The 16,424-nt window shown below is 38.2% G+C and overlaps 1 protein-coding gene across 6 annotated transcripts in view; it reads left to right on the forward strand.

Annotated features, from left to right (window-relative positions):
- The first annotated feature begins 1,324 nt into the window (after positions 1 to 1,324).
- The window catches only part of CYLD (CYLD lysine 63 deubiquitinase), a 63,823-nt gene continuing 48,723 nt past the window's right edge, over positions 1,325 to 16,424 (forward strand). For 2 of the 6 annotated variants that reach the window (XM_011218425.3, XM_011218428.3), the window contains exons 1-5: positions 1,325 to 1,356; positions 1,906 to 1,983; positions 7,765 to 8,416; positions 9,638 to 9,940; positions 12,217 to 12,322. In XM_011218425.3, coding sequence (XP_011216727.1) covers positions 7,913 to 8,416; positions 9,638 to 9,940; positions 12,217 to 12,322 — 913 coding nt within the window. In that variant the 5' untranslated portion in view covers positions 1,325 to 1,356; positions 1,906 to 1,983; positions 7,765 to 7,912. Of the gene's footprint in view, positions 1,357 to 1,905; positions 1,984 to 7,158; positions 7,315 to 7,764; positions 8,417 to 9,637; positions 9,941 to 12,216; positions 12,323 to 16,424 lie in introns of those variants that run through there. The other 4 variants (XM_011218427.3, XM_034639421.1, XM_034639420.1 and 1 more) reach the window with 4 other exon arrangements.

Below are 16,424 nucleotides of genomic sequence, written 5' to 3' on the forward strand. Positions count from 1 at the left end.
TAAAGGGAGACTGCCCTGTCTTAAAGGATTCAAACTCTTCCTCTCCCACTCCATTTCTTCTTCTCCTTCCTCTTTCCTCCTCCTCACTGTAGAGGTCAAGCAAAAACAGTCTTCAGGCTGAATTGCTCACCCAGACAGCCAGATGGTGACCTCTGAGTCCTCCTGACTTTACTGGAGAATCTAGACCTGGGAGGGAACAGTGTAGCCTAAGGCAGCACTGTGAGCCAGGCCTGTTGATTTCCATTTTATTGCTTTCTACTGCAGAGTGGTCATGAAGCTTGGGAAACAGGATAAGGATGAGCAAAGGAGAGACAAGAGTGGATTGAGGCTTGGGTTTTCAAAAGATGTCCATTTCATCCAGGGTGCTTATGGCCAGGGAGGTGGGTGGCCTGTTTACTAGTGCGGTTAGTAATCACTCATGTGACTTCTTTTACGGACTCACTGGTTTAAACTGCCCAGATCTTCAGAAATGTCACTTTCCACTGGGGAAATTTTCCCTCTCATGATTAAATACACACACCCCTCTTCTTTCCTCAGTATTAATCACCTTCTCCTATAATTGGTACTTAAAATGTCAAAGGAGAAGGAATTAATTAACAGGAGCATCCAGTGCAGCAAGGCCTGGTATGCCGCAAGGCCCTGGGACGGATTATAAAAAGCACTTCCTTAAATATTTTGAGCACTTTTGGGAATCAGAAACCTCCCTTCTAATTGAAAGATCCTTAACTACACCCCAAGTCCTGGCTGGTGGCCAGGGGTACAGAGCTGAGCGAGGCAGCGTGTGAAAACCCCTTCTTCGCCACCCTAGGGACACCTCCCTCCAAACTGGGACAGGTGGCAACAGAGGTTTCGAAACAGCAGAGGTCCCGGGCCGAATCTGAGGGAGGAGAAGAGTTCAACACGACTGAGCTCCTGCTGTGTATCGGGAACTTTACCTACGGTGTTTCACAACAGTTCTGTAGGGCAGGTGATGACGATTATCTCCATTTTACAGATGAGAATATTGAGGCTTAGCGTGGTCGTGAGATCCTCACGTCACGAGGCTACTAACTGAAAGTGCAAAGGATTCAAACTTAAGTCTGATTCTAAAGCTTTGCTTTTTCATGGACTCCTGAAATCCTATTCCCAGCTCGTGTCACCCCAGCCCCAAACTCCCCGCAGGAGTTTTGACAGCTAAACCTGGAATCAGGACCCAGGCCTGGGAGGTGGAGCGGGGAGCAGCAGAGCGCCCCGCCCCGGCTCCGGTGTCGGCCAATGGTAACGCGGCACCCGCAGTCTTCTGTCCAATCAGTCAGAGGTCCCCGCCCACCTCCCCCGGCTCCTCCNTGGGGAAGGGGCGACGCCCCGCCGCCCGAGGTGAGTGAGTGAGCGGGCGACTGAGGCGGCGAGCAGCGGAAGGCTGGGTCCCTTCGGGCGTCCCTCCCCGGCCCTGGGGCGCCTCCAGCCGCCGCCGCGGCCGTGGGGCCCTCGGCGCCCGCCCGTTAGTTGCCCTGGCCCGGAGCCGGCCAGGCCCGCGGGGTGCTGAGCCCGCTGACGTCAGCCCGGGCTTCCCCACCCCCGGGGCTTTCCCCCCACTCCCCCGGGCTTCCTGAAAGGGCTCCCGAGTCCTGGGAGCGTGGTCGCCGCCGCCGGGACCTCCGGAAGAGAGAAGACTTGGGGTGGGAGCCGCGCAGGAGACCGTCTCCCCCGCCGGCCCCCCCGTTTACAGATGGGGAAACTGAGGCACGGGCCGCTGGCCGGCTCCCGACGGCCCACATTGGCCTCGAGAACCCTGGGCTGTAGTGTCTCCTCTCTCCTAGCCGAGGGGGTATCGATCGGTCGGTTTGGGGGTGTTTGTGGCTCCTGTCCAGGAAGAGCAGTCGGGGTTCTGGCCTCGTTAATGGCGTGTTCTGCTTTTTCTTTCAGTTTCCCCCTTTCCAGGGCGAGGATGGTTTTCTACAACCTGGAGTTCTTTAATTGAAAGGTGCGCTCTGTCGAAACAAGGTATTCTTTTCCTTCCTTCCTTTTTTTTTTTTTTTTTTTTAATAATCATGTTAACGGTCTATGGGGAAATCGGGAAGTCTTGACAGAAGATAGTGTTCCTGGATTTGTTTCTCAGCTGGGTCAGCTGCCCGGTTATTCATGTACTTGGCATCTTTTCTATTCCACCCTGTGGCATTTGCATGTTTTAGGATGGTTGTCATCTTACAGCCACCAAGCCTTTCAGTCTCTCAGCCCCCACCATCCCTGCCCCCATCTTCTCCCCGGTCTCCCTGGAAAGTTGTATCCTTAGCTCAGCTAGGGAGCATTCCTTACCTTGCTTTTGAATTCGGGCTAATAGAGATCTTAATAAGATTGTTCCTTTTGCAGTCATTGGCTCCCGGAGAAAAATCCAGGCCTTGAGGGAGGGTGTTCATTCAAGTGTTGGTTTTCTGCACACCCCCTCACGCCCCAAGTCGACTGAATGGCCCTGAGGATGAGGCTGCCAATTCCCCACTCGGTAGTGGGTGGACTTGAACTAGAACAGTATTAGGAGAAAATGATTTGCTGGGAATTCTTGTGGAAGTTCGTGTACTGTGAATGTTGATATCACCCAGAACATTCTCTAATGTTCTGCTGCAAAATGTTATAGTATTCCCGTGAAGAAGGCTTCCTGAGGACGGTCACTTTTGTGAAGAGCTGATAAGACCAGGGCACTATTATATAAAACAAATAGTGAGCAGCAGTGATTTTTCATCGTCTGGCACGCCCGAACCGTGATTTTGCTTGACTTACCTAAGTTCTTAGCATAAGAAGAAAGGAGTAATTATCCTATTCATCAAACGATTAGTATTTTGTTCCTGATTTCCACACTTTCTTCTTAAATTTGTCAAGGTATTTTCATCGGTTACACAAAATTTATAGGCATCAAACATGGTGTGAAGATCTAGGAAACCAGTTTCAAATGAACCTCAAAACAGCTTGGTTTTGTAATTGTGAAATTTGCCTTGTTTCTTCTCGTGTGTGTTAACAATGCAGTGAGGGTAAACATTAGCCATTACTTCATTTCTTCTGAGAAGTACTAGAGTGTGTGTATATATATATATTTCCTTTTTAACCTGGAAGATATGCTTTTAATCACTTAAACGGTTAGGATGAGGAAATGGAATTTTGGCTTTCACTTTTATCACCTCATTTAACCAAATCACTCGTTCATTTCACACGTACCGAATGCCCATTACCTGTCAGGCAGTGATTTGGCACTGGAAATACAAGGAAGAAGGACTTGGGGAGTTCCCAGTTTGGAAGTGTAGTGGTCAGGCTTAACTCGAGGGAGCCTGCGGGGTTCCTTGTTCTTCTGCCATGCATATACATGCAAGATGCAGGAGCCAGGCTCTTTTTTAACTTTGTAAATCCCACTTGTTTTAGGGACAGAATACTTGTGTGTTGAAGACACAGTATGTGAGGAAAGATAGAGCTGACTCTCTTTTCTGGTCATGGAATCTCTGTTTTTTTTGTTTTTAGCTGTTGGGTGGTATAACAACTTACTCTTTCAGTGAGAGAGATTCTTCCTTAAAATGGTGATTGTTCTAGCTTTCTAGAGCTTTTGGAAAAAGTCCTGTGTGTCTTCTTTCTTTGGTATTCATGCTGACCTTCCTGTCTCTTTGCCATTTATAATTGGGGGCAGTATTTTAGTATTGTAAGTTTTATTCTGATTTAGATAGCCTCCTGTGGTTTTTAGAACAACTTGGGATATTTGAGAAGATGCAAAAACGTTCTTGAATTAGATCTTTGTTTTCTCTGGTGAGGTTCTTTGAGCAGTATAACCTGATAGCTTGAGAATTAAAAAGACATTGTATTTTCTAGACAACCATTGTCAATTATATGTAACTAATGCTGTTCATTTGTATTATATATTATCTTTTAGCATGTGGTAATTCTGACCTTTCATATTTTTGTATAAAACATATTTCTTGACCATCTTTGCATTGCATGGATAAGAAACTGATAAATATTTGTGTCTTTCAACCTTCGTCTTGGTTCAATGGCTTTATTTTAATACAGTTAAACTCTCGTTTGTTCAGAAGCCAGACCCTCAACAAGCTCAGATCACCAGATATATTTTCAAGGCTTTGTGACCGGAACCATTCCCTCATCTCGAATGCTGTCAAAGGAAAGGCCTTTTTCTGTTCAATATGGTTTAGGGTTAAAAGTATCATAGCATTCCACCTCTTTGGTAATTTTCATTCAGTACTTAGAGTAATGATCAGGATATTCATAATCACTCAATTTTCCAGCCTGAAGTAAGTGCGAAGGCATTTAGATGAATCATTTGTGATATATTTACACTCAAAGTGAAGTATACTATTAGAGGCAATTTTAAACCAATTAGACCTGAAAGGTAGTAAGAGAACATAAAGTAGGGCAGTTATCGTATCTTAAATCTGCCATACTTCTCAGCAACTAACAGTGTGCTGAGTGCACAAAAATACTAAACACAAACCTTGATTGATAAAGAACTCATTGACAATGTCATTTAAATCTTTCCCATATACTCTTTAGTTTTTATTGCTTAGGGTTCTTAAGACTTAATCTAACGGTTGTGCCTATCGCAGTGAAAGAAGAACGTTGTCGTTCTGTTCATTTCTACAGTGAAGGAAAGTCTCTTTGTTAACCTATTTCTGATGTAGTGGCAGTATATTGAGATATTCACGATCATTTAATTTAGTATCTTGTATAGCTCTGGAGTCATAAAGTTCTCCATTCACCTTTCTCAAGCTCTCAGTTGCAATGAAGAGAATCAGTGTTTAACGTGGTAATTCCAAACTTAATTCTTCCTTAATGTGTGCTTTCTAAAAGAGGAAAGCCCACAGCCTTTTTATTTTGGGATAATGCTTTTTAAATGTTTTATAAACTTTTGCTCTGGCTGTTCTAGAAGTCTAACACGACCCCTGCCTTTATCAAGGTGGGGCTCACTCCTGCTTGTGCTAACTCAGGTTAGAGCAAAGCTGCTCCTGGGTGTTCGCTGTTAAATATGGTTCTTAATAATGATTGTTAAATTGCTTTCCACCTTTTTTATAACCCAAAGGAGTTATATTAAATTTTACTGTGGACTGTCTCTTAAATGATTAGCAAAAAAAAAACCACTTTTGTAACCAAATTCATTTAAAACATAGCATCCTAATGCATTACAGACAGTAATTTTATTTTGTCTTGGTAATATTTCATTACCCACTGGTGGGCTTTGTTTTAAATCATGACATGACTTGTTTAAGCTGGGGAACCAATGGAGTAGAAATCATGGGCATATAATATTAAGATGCAAGGATGTTCTTAATATTTGAAGGTGTAATTTTTAGGAATTTAAAAAAGTAATTTCTTCTCCAAATAGAATTACCATACTTGAAAAGCAATTTTTGGCCAAAAATATTTAAATACATTTATAAAAAGAACAAAGCAACTCACTTCTTTAGAAGTTGCTTTGTGACTGTCTCAACCTTCTGGGAGTAACCCAATCAGTGTCCATGCAGTAAAGCCTCTGCGCTTCACTCCTAAAAGGCTGTTCAGAATTTATGTATACCTCTTTTAGTTATTGTTGTTGTTGTAAACACACAGACATATTTCATCCCCTGGCTTCTCAGAACTGATTAGAAGCAGTAAGGTGGAAAGCAACAAGGCCATGAAATGAGTCAAATGCACCCTGTAGGAGACCACAGAAAATGGCTGAGTGCAAGGGAAAATCAGGGATGGTAAATCTAGAGAAAGCAGACACAGGAACTCAGAAAGCATAACGCCAAGCCTTTTAACAAAGTCACAAACATCTTTGCGTCTTGAGAGCCACATGAGAGTTTATATTCATATTGATAATTCGATGATTCAGAAAAGAATATTTCCTTGTTGACATTTGAGAAGAATTTTAGCCAGAAATAACAAATACTTCATTTTGGTACTTTAAAGGAATACAGCCACATTAAGGGTTTAGGTCTCTGTTTGGGTAGCCTTCAGGAGGGATTTTGTTTATAACGGTGCCAAGGTAGGGGTTTCCACAGGTGTCTTATGTAAGTGGCAAGTATAAATTGATTCTGTTCCTGCCGAAGTAGACAGTGCCCTCAAGTGGAATTAAGACAAACACAGTATAAGGAAAGGGGAAAAAAAGAGAGAGAGAGAATCACTTTACACCAGCTCTGCCCCTTCCTTTACGAAGTGTTGCACAGTTACTTCAATAATGTTGGTTTAAAGGAATGCCAGACTTTTTATCCTGTCTCGGGTAACTTACGTGTCTCATTCTGGGTTGTAGAGGGACAGACTTTTAAAAAAAACTTGACCAATTCTAGAGTACCTTATTATCTAATGATGCATTCCATGTATAGATTTGACAGATTATTTAATCATTAAGTTAAATTATTAAACTTAAAATTTGGTTCTTTAGTTTTAGGAGTATCTCTTTCTAAATTCCAAGAATAAAATAGATAAATATGATAGTGCTCTCAACTGCTGCTGTGAAATGGAATGGAAATGGATACCTCTGCCTCAAAGGAGGGTGGAAACTCGCCTGGGGGGCTCAGTCGGTTAAGCTTCTGACTCTTGATTTTGGTTCAGGTCATGATCTCAGGGTTGTGAGATCGAGCCCTGCGTTGGGCTCTGCGCTAGGCACGGAGCCTGCTTAAGATTCTCTCTCTCTCTCTCTCTCTCTCTCTCTGTCCCTCTCCCTGTGCCCCACCCTGCCCCCCTCCCCAAAAAGAAGGATGGAATAAGTAACTGTATTTAGAAACCAAATGGCCACACTCATGTGACAGAGAATACATAAGACCTTTTTTTTTCAGTAAGATAATGAACTAAATCTTAAAATGATTTGATGAAATTGCGTTGTTTTTAACCATCAGTTAAAGTAGGGCTGAGAAGGCTATTTTAATTGTGGAAGATTAGTATTATAAAAATTTTAGATGAAAATTTGAAATTGAAAAAGAAATCTCTATGTATTCATTTCTAGGATAACATAGTTAAAATTGTGGTATAAAAAGTTTTACATTTGTTACTGTATTACAGTTATATTCCTTGTTATATAGTCCAAGTTTTAGTGGCTACAAAATTGATTTTTAAAGACATCTTTAACTATAATCAGATTTACAGTATCTGTTTGAGATTTTGGGAAATTAAATGATGGCTCTGATTAATATGATGAACATTTGCCTATCTAAGGACAAATGTACATGATGAAGGAAATGAAACTGGGTCAGAGAGCAAATAAATGATCCACTATCAAAATATGGAACACAGATAAATGAATCGTGGTTAAAGTTTCAAAATATGAGTCATCATTTTTTTGGATAAAAGATGTTTATCATAATAATTATGGTGGGTAACATTTTACTTAAACTGTGTGTACAGAAATAACAGCCTTTTTGATTTGTGTGTTTTGCCCAAATACAGCAACTTATTCATTTAAGTTAAGTGGGGTCTATTAAAAATGCTATTTTTTAAAGTTATAAAATGTATATGTATATTTAAATATGTATATAATGTTATCTATTACTCGAATTTGATTTTGTAAATTTTGTTGCCTTGGAAACAAACATTATCGTATTGTCTTTGAAGATATTTTACAATTGAATCTCCTTAATTAAAGATGCAAAATTACAGTAGATACAAATAATATATGTCTTTTAACCTTTTTAGGTACTTTTGGAAGTATTTCATTTATGTGTGTGTTTTTACTAATCGAATGAGATCTTAAGAAGTCTTTAATCTTAATTTTAGCTCATGTAGAATAAAGTGTAAAGTTTTTTTTTTTTGCTTGTCCTCCAGGCATTTTGCTTTGCTGTCTTTTTACAGCATGGACACCAAATTGCTAAAAACGTGCTTTGGGACTGCCAATGAATTTATCTTTTGCGGTTTTACTACAAACTTAGTAGTTCCCTTTTTTTTGAGTTAATATTTTGGAGTTAATGTCACAATGAGTTCAGGCTTATGGAGCCAAGAAAAAGTTACTTCACCCTACTGGGAAGAGCGGATTTTTTATTTGCTTCTTCAAGAATGCAGTGTTACAGACAAACAAACACAAAAGCTCCTTAAAGTACCAAAGGGGAGTATAGGACAGTATATCCAAGATCGTTCTGTGGGGCACTCAAGGATTCCTTCTGCAAAAGGCAAGAAAAATCAGATTGGATTAAAAATTTTAGAGCAACCACATGCAGTTCTCTTTGTTGATGAAAAGGATGTTGTAGAAATAAATGAAAAGTTCACAGAGTTGCTTTTGGCAATTACCAATTGTGAAGAGAGGTTCAGCCTGTTTAAGAACAGAAACAGACTAAGTAAAGGCCTCCAGATAGATGTGGGCTGCCCTGTGAAAGTACAGCTGAGATCTGGGGAAGAAAAATTTCCTGGAGTTGTGCGCTTCAGAGGACCCTTATTAGCAGAGAGGACAGTGTCGGGAATATTCTTTGGAGTAGAATTACTGGTAAGTTTGATAAACCGTTTTAGTGGGCTGTGTATGTGTGTGTGTTTCTGTGTATATTTGTATGCCCACAGGTATTTTTTTTTCCACTTTAAATACAACGAAAAAGTTTTTCCAGAAATCTTCTATAATTTTTAATATTCGTAATTCTTAGGATTTACTTTCTAATGATAAATTGAGATGATGCAAAGATGATACATTGAAAACTTCTTAAAAAACGACCTACTATAGTAGGAAATACACATAGGTTGTGTAATTATTCAGGGCTTTCAAATCTTAGAAATTTTAACATTGTCTACGTTAAAAATGAACTCTACCAGTTATAATTGAATTACTCACCTCAAAAATTGTTAATTATCTTGTGACATTAGCATCTGTAGATTTCTCAGTTTTTCTCAGCTACTAAGTAATGAAATGTAGCTGTAAGATTTTAGAAAAGTAAGGTGCAGCAATTTAAATGTCCCTCATAATATGTGTGAATATGGTCACCTCTCATAATATATGTGAAAATCATCTTGGAATTTATTTCTACTAAAGAGAGAACCAAGAGCTCTGTGATATATTTCCAAAATTAATATTAATTCTCAAGAACTTAAATGTCAGTTACATGTTTACATTCTTGTATATAGATTTTCATGCCTTATTTAGTGATTAAAGTTTTTAAAGCAGTGATTGTAAAACAGTTGGAGATTTGAATCCCAGTTATGCTATTTACTAGCTGGGTTGCCAGGTGACTTAACCAAGCTACTTCTCTAAATCTGCTTTCTCATCTGTAAAATAGTGCAACCAGTACATACCTTGAAGTGTTTTTGTGATACACTGCTTCAAGAGTTAGCACGGTGGCTGGCACATAGTAAGTACTCAGTAAATGGACCTAATGTTATCGTTATTTTAAAGTGAATTTTTTTTATGACAAAATTATTGTTCAAATCACAGTGTAGAATCTAGCCAGGCTTTCTCACAGTGGAATTATGATTTTAAAATTAATTAATTAATTAATTAATTAATTATATTTCAGCATCAGATATAGCTTCTTCTTTATTCTTTTTTAGACACTCGAAGTTCAACAACAGCTGCGAATAATTGTATTTCTTGTATGTGTCGTTTAGAATTTTTCCAGTGATCTCTCCAAAATCCCCAGAGTGGATCTTTTTACTTGTGGGTCATCTTTCTCCATCTCTTTATCTATCAATCATTTTTTTTCCCCTCTCATTTGAAAACTAGGAAGAAGGTCGTGGCCAAGGTTTCACTGATGGAATATATCAAGGGAAACAGCTTTTTCAGTGTGATGAAGACTGTGGAGTATTTGTTGCGTTGGACAAGCTAGAAATCCTAGAAGATGATGACAATGGATTGGAAAGTGATTTTGCAGGTCCAGGGGACACAATGCAGATGGAACTTCCCCCTCTGGAAATAAACTCCAGAGTTTCTTTGAAGCTTGGAGAAACTATAGAGTCTGGCACAGTTATATTCTGTGATGTCTTGCCAGGAAAAGAAAGCTTAGGGTATTTTGTTGGTGTGGACATGGTAAGAAACTTTTGGAGTATATTACCTTTGTGGGTATATCTGTTAGTTTTATGACCAATTTTTGGTACACATTAAGCACTTTGAATATTTAAAATGGACTAATTTGGAGTAATTTTTAAAAAATCTTCTAATTTATCTTTGGTAAAGGAACATTGATATGGGACAGGAGTCTAGATATAGAGTAACACTTACACTTTTTTCCAATTTGAATAAACTGGAATAATGTTTCAATCCTTAAATTTGCTCTACTATAGCTGACCAATAAACAGAAAAAAAACACCCAAATGCATCACATGACGTCTTATTTTTCTTTATTTTACAAAGGTTTCTTTTTTCCCCTAATCTGCGATTCTTTTTTTATAATATTTTGTAAAATCTTATTGGCTGATCTAATTTTAATGAGTAGTGTGAACATCATTTATGGAAAATACCTACATGGAGGAAGAACATATTGCTTTAGAGGAAAAGATGATTAGAGTATCTCTTTAAGATGTAATTCACTCAAAAAAATTTCTTTTCATTGTGGTAAAAGATATGTAATATAAAATTTACCATTTTAACCATTTTTAAGTTTATAGTTACATGGCATTTAATTACATTCACATTGTTGTGCATCCCGTATCTCCAGGCCTTTTCATCTTCCCAAACTGGAACTCTGTCCCCATTAAATGCTAACTCCCATTACTCCTCTTAGCTAGTATTCTACTGGTAGCCAGTATTCCACTCTCTGTCTCTGTGAATTTGCCTTTTCTAGGTACTTCATATAAGTGGAATCCTACAGTATTTGTCCTTTTGTTCATTGTTTTGTCCATTTTTAATGTTACCTTCCAATCATATTTGTTCATAATGGAAATATTCCAATATGGCAAAATGAATGGTACCTGTGGGCATCAAGAGAAGGAGAAAAAAGAGCCTGAGAACATTTTTATCACAGATTGGTACTATGGACAAGAGTTTGTTGGATAGAAAGAAGTAACTCACACAGCATTATTAATCACTAGAATGAGTTGGGAGAGATCGTAACTAAGAGGCTCTTGTTCTCACGATGTTTTTAGTGATTATTTTTATCTACTCAGGCATACATTTTGGTGGAGTATGAATGTTCTAGGATCAATTTATCTTGTGTTTGAAAATTCTAGGAAATTCTATTTGATACCTGTTAGTTAGACAAATAGTACTATATTGTTTAGGCAAACATTTATTGAACATTTGCCACATGAAAAGTTAGAGCCCGAGTGAAATGTGTGGGTCCCTCAGGATACCTCATAATAAAGCACACCTTTAATGTTTACTTAGAGGACAGACTGTGAGCTGGGTGGAGGGAGGGTTGGAGAAAGAAGTCACTGGGGTTAGTTTCCTTTGCTTCTGTCATTTGGGCCTCATACTTGGTAAGAGCCCTATAGGCCTTCCCCCTCCTTAGATGGCAGTCCTGAGGGTCATCTTGTTTCCTCGGAGCAGGCTGGCTGGAGCTTTGCCCCACCAGCTTCTCCCCCTGCCTCTGTCTGTCCTTCAGTTGGCCAGTGCAAGTGTACATTCCAAACCCCTCTCATGTGCTCTTTGAAAGGAAAGTTCTGGCAAATGCAATATTCTTCATCTCCATCTATTTCTGATGATAGCATGTTGTACACATTGGTGCTCAGGGCAGTTGTCTGACTGGCTCATCTCTTGATCTAGCTCTGTGAGCAGCACTGTACTATTTAGTGCTACATTGGAATATGAAAGAATTAAATGTAAAAATGTATTTCGGTGGGAATTTTTACCTATCCATACAATGTCAAAAGAACAATAAAAAATATATTTTCTATATACAGAAGGGCATATAGGTGTTCAAAGGGAATATTTCAGTGCTCAGAGAGTATAGGAGTAATTAGAACAAGCTAGGCTTAATTGGGGGCAGATTTCTGGGTGAAACGATGTATTATTAATAAATCTTCCTATGTAGATGGGTGTTACCATGTAGACTAGCATTCATTGTCCTGTGAAGTATGACGAATACTTTCAATTTCTTGCTCATCTCTATGAACAAGAATAACTTGGTTATTCTTGAATCTCATTTTTTACCAAAACAGAAACAAAAACCAAATAAACAAAAACAAACCAAAGACTTTATTACTTAATTACTATGAATATATTTCTGATATATTCTCTTTTTCTTTTAGGAAAAATAATTGGCCAGTGTAAAATCTTTTGGAAGATCCTATCTGGAAAATACTGATTTTCATACTCATGTTTTATCGAGCAAGGTTTAAAACTTCATTCTGTTATTTGATTTCTAGGATAATCCTATTGGCAATTGGGATGGCAGATTTGATGGAGTGCAGCTTTGTAGTTTCGCAAGTGTTGAAAGTACAATTCTCTTGCACATCAATGATATCATCCCAGGTATGTTTTCTTTGTGTTATATATATTATGTTGGTATTAACATAAGGCAGAGTTTTTAAGCTGTATTCTGTTATGAGGATGTAAATACAAGCTTCAAGATGCATTTTTTGGAACTGGACTTTTTATATTATGGGATTGTTATTAAATATAATATCCTTTCTTACCCCCAAGTGAAAACAACACTTAAAGATTTTTATTTCCCAAAGTCAGTGAGTGTGGGGTGACATTTATACATCATCATTGACTTTTCATCACCTGGTTGTTCCGAGTGGGAGAAGAAAGCCCTTTCTGATCATTAGAAGGGTCGGATAATACGACGAGTGAGAGGCTGGTTTAGACTAGAAGCCTTTAAGCAGAAGTTGGTCATGTAACGTGATCTGATCTACTGTGGAGAGGATTCTTGCTGGATGCCCTATGAGATTTCTTCCAGTTTTGAGGTAGTGTAATTGATCATGCTTCATGGCTCTATAGTCAGAAATAGATCACTCATCTTTACACCATAAAAAACCCAAACTTTAAGGAGCTCCTGGATGGCATAGTCGGTTGTGTCTTACTCTTGGTTTCGGCTCAGGCCATGTCACAGTCATGAGATGCAGCCCTGCGTGGGGCTCTACGCTCAGCATGAATCTGCTTGAGATTCTCCTTCCCTCTCCCTCTGCCCCTCCTGTGCGTGCTCTCTCTCTTGCTCTCAAATAAATAAGTAAATCTTAAAAAAGAAAAAAACAACCCAACCCATCAAGCAGCCTTTTACTTTTACCTCAAGCACGTGGCACCTAGTAGCTGCTGTCTACTAGTTAATAAATTCCTATTGATGGTGAAATCAATAGCATCTTTCCCCTCCTCTTAGTAGAATTCCATTTACAGGCTAGTCAGTTGTTGGTATGTTAATATGAAACTGACAGGCATTCAGAGGTGGTGCTTTTTATTGAGCGTTATGCAACTATGAATAAATGTCAGAAAGCCTACATTCAGTAGCCACCAATGTATGAATCCATGAATTAGAGAACTTGTACTTCTTTACATTCCTGACAAATTTATTAGGTCTTAATTGTTCCCATTTTGCTGATAAAAAACTGGGGCTTAGCTAGGGCTGAGGTGGGCTAGGATCCAGTAAGTGGTAGAGCTGGAATTCAAATCCAGACCTGTCTGATTATAAAGCTCTGTTCTTTTTAGTACCTCCTCACCCCACATCCTGTGTGTACACTTCGGATGTGAAGACTTGCATAGAAAAGCACACTTCTCAGCCTCAGATGGATTCTTGGGAATATTGTTTCCATGGAGATGTATTTTGTCTCTACTTCTATAAAAGCTGAGTTTTACTATAGCTGGGATCATAACCAAAGTGATTTTTCTGCTTCCAGTGTTTTTCCCTTCTTTCTAAATTTGACACAGAACACTTTTGAGTTCCCCATGGGTCATTTCAGGTCCTCAGTATCTTTTTTTGTAAAAATGAAGGGGCTAATGTTAGATGATCCTTAGGATTCCTTCTAGCCTGCACTGTTTGCCCTTCTTGTTCCCTGTTGGCTTGGCAAGTGATAAATGCTTGTTTTGCTGAGTGAGGAAATGCTTTCTACTTTAGCTCTTAGTTTTATAGCAAGAGTACGTTAATGTAATTGGAAGTATGGGATTCAAATAATAGCTTTATTTCGATTTTGCTTTGTAAAAGTCTGACATACTTGGCTTTCCTTGAATTTTAGACTGAACATTCCTATACCTACGACCTAGATTCTACAATGGACATTTTATTGTACTTGCTTTCTCATGTATCCATCCCTCTATCCTTGCCCTAATCCATTTTATTTTTGTATGCATTTCAGAGTAAGTTACAGACATCAGTATACTTCCTCTTTAAAAACTAGAGAGAAGTTTAGGGGTTTTTTCCTTTTGAGATAAAAGACATATATGTAATGAAATGCATGTTGTGTCATTTGAGTTTTGACTAATGCATACACCCTTGACTTAGAAACCCTTATGAAATCACTAAAATAGCTTCTAATAAGAAAAATATTTATATATCTCAAATCAAAATAATAAAAAAGTACTGTGAAATATCTCATTTCCATTCTGTCCCTCCACTTCAGTTGCCTCCATACTCCATCCTTTGCCTCCCACTGCTAACTATTTTTAGTAGTTTTTTGTGTACCTTTCCAGAATTTCTTTATACAATATAAATACATATTTCCCTTCCCTTTTATATAAAAAATATAGTATTTACACTATCCTGCACCTTGTTTTATTCTCTTAAATTTATATCTTGTAACTCTTTGTCTATCTGAGTAGAAAAGTTCTTTTTTTTTTTTTTTTACAGTGTATAATTTTCCATTGTGTTTATTTAACCAGATTCCTACTGATGTATATTTGGATTGTTTCTAACTTTTTACAGTTACAAACAGTGCTGTGATAACCTTGTCTATGTATGTTTCCCACATGTGCTAGCAAATCGATAGGACAAATTCCCAGAAGTGGGGTTGTTTGGTGAAAAGGTCTGTGAGTCTGTTTTGTTCTAGATATTACTAAATTGCCTTAAGCAGTGTATATAACAGTTTATATTCTTACCAGGAGAATAGGAGGGTGATTTTTTTATATATTTACCATGAGAATATATTGTTAAATTTTTCTTCTAGTTTGAGAGGTGAAAAATATATTTCAGTATAGTTTTAATTTCCATTTTTCTTATGAATGTGGTTAAGCATCTTTTCATATGAATAAGGGCAGTTTGTATATTTCTTTCTGTGAGCTGTATATTCATACCTTGTCTTTTTAAAAATTCCATTATTGGTATTTTTTCTTACCCTTTTCTTTTTTATGTGTTAGGGAAGTGTACTCTTTCATGATATGAGATGTAAATGTTCCCTACTTGGAACTCTCATTTGTCATTAGTCCTTGTTATCTGGTTGCCCTTATTTTTAAAAGTTGTGGTAAGAAAAACCTAACAATATTTACCATTTTAACCATTTGTAGGTGTACAATTCAGTGACATTAAATACATTTACTGTGATGTGAAACCATCACCACTATCTATTTCAAGACCTTTTTCATAATCTCAAACAGAAACTCTATACCTATTAAGAAATCACTTCGCCTTCCTCCCTTCCCTCAGCCTCTGGTAACTTCTACTCTCTACTTTATGTCTTTATGAATTTGCTTATTCTAGATACTTCATATAAGTGGAATCATATAGTATTTGCCTTTGTAAATGTCTTACTTGGCTTTAGGTGTTTTTTCCATGCAGAATTTAAAAATTTTTACATAGTTGAATTATCAGATTTGTTTAATGGCATGTATATTTCAAGTTACTCTAAGGTTATAAAGTAATTTCCCCATGTTTTCTTCCAATACTCTTGTGGTTTTATTATATTTTTATTTCATGTGGTGTATAATGTGATCTATGGATCCAATTTAGTCCCTCCCCCAGATAGCTACCCAGTTATCCCAACATTTTTGATTAAAAAGTTTATCTTTAGTGGCTCAGTCGGTTAGGCGTCTGCCTTCCACTCCGGTCATGATCCCAGGGTCCTGGGATCAAGCCCCACATTGGGCTCCCTGCTCAGCAGAGAGCCTGCTTCTCCCTCTCCCCACTCATGCTTTCTCTTTTGTTCTCTCTCTCTCAAATAAATAAATAAAATTTTTTAAATAGTTCATCTTTTCCTACTCCTTTGAGATGCCACTTTTACCATACTCGATTCCCACATATACTATGATGTATTTATGGACTTTCTATTCTGTCTGCTCATGCTTCATTCAGTACCACCTTGTTTTTAATGATTCTTTATGTTTTTGTGGGAGCACTAGTCCTGCCTCATTGCTCTTCTGAATTTTCCTGCTATTCCACATTGTCTTCTTAAAAGGTTAATAGGCACATTTAAGTCTATAATCCACCTAGATTTGATTTTGTGTAGGATGTGAGGTACACATACCCAATTTGATCTACCATGCTTGCTGCGTATAAGTCCAGTTTCAGCATATATACATGGATCTCTTTCTGGGCTCTACTCTTTCCCTACACTAAGACCGCTAGGCCTTCATAATCCTAGTTTGACAAGAAGCCTTCTAGCTCTAAGAGTACATTTCCTCTCTTGTTCTTTCTCGTAGTGAGTGTCTT

This window comes from Ailuropoda melanoleuca, chromosome 12 (assembly GCF_002007445.2).
Source record: "Ailuropoda melanoleuca isolate Jingjing chromosome 12, ASM200744v2, whole genome shotgun sequence".
In the NCBI taxonomy this organism is placed as follows: Eukaryota; Metazoa; Chordata; class Mammalia; order Carnivora; family Ursidae; genus Ailuropoda; species Ailuropoda melanoleuca.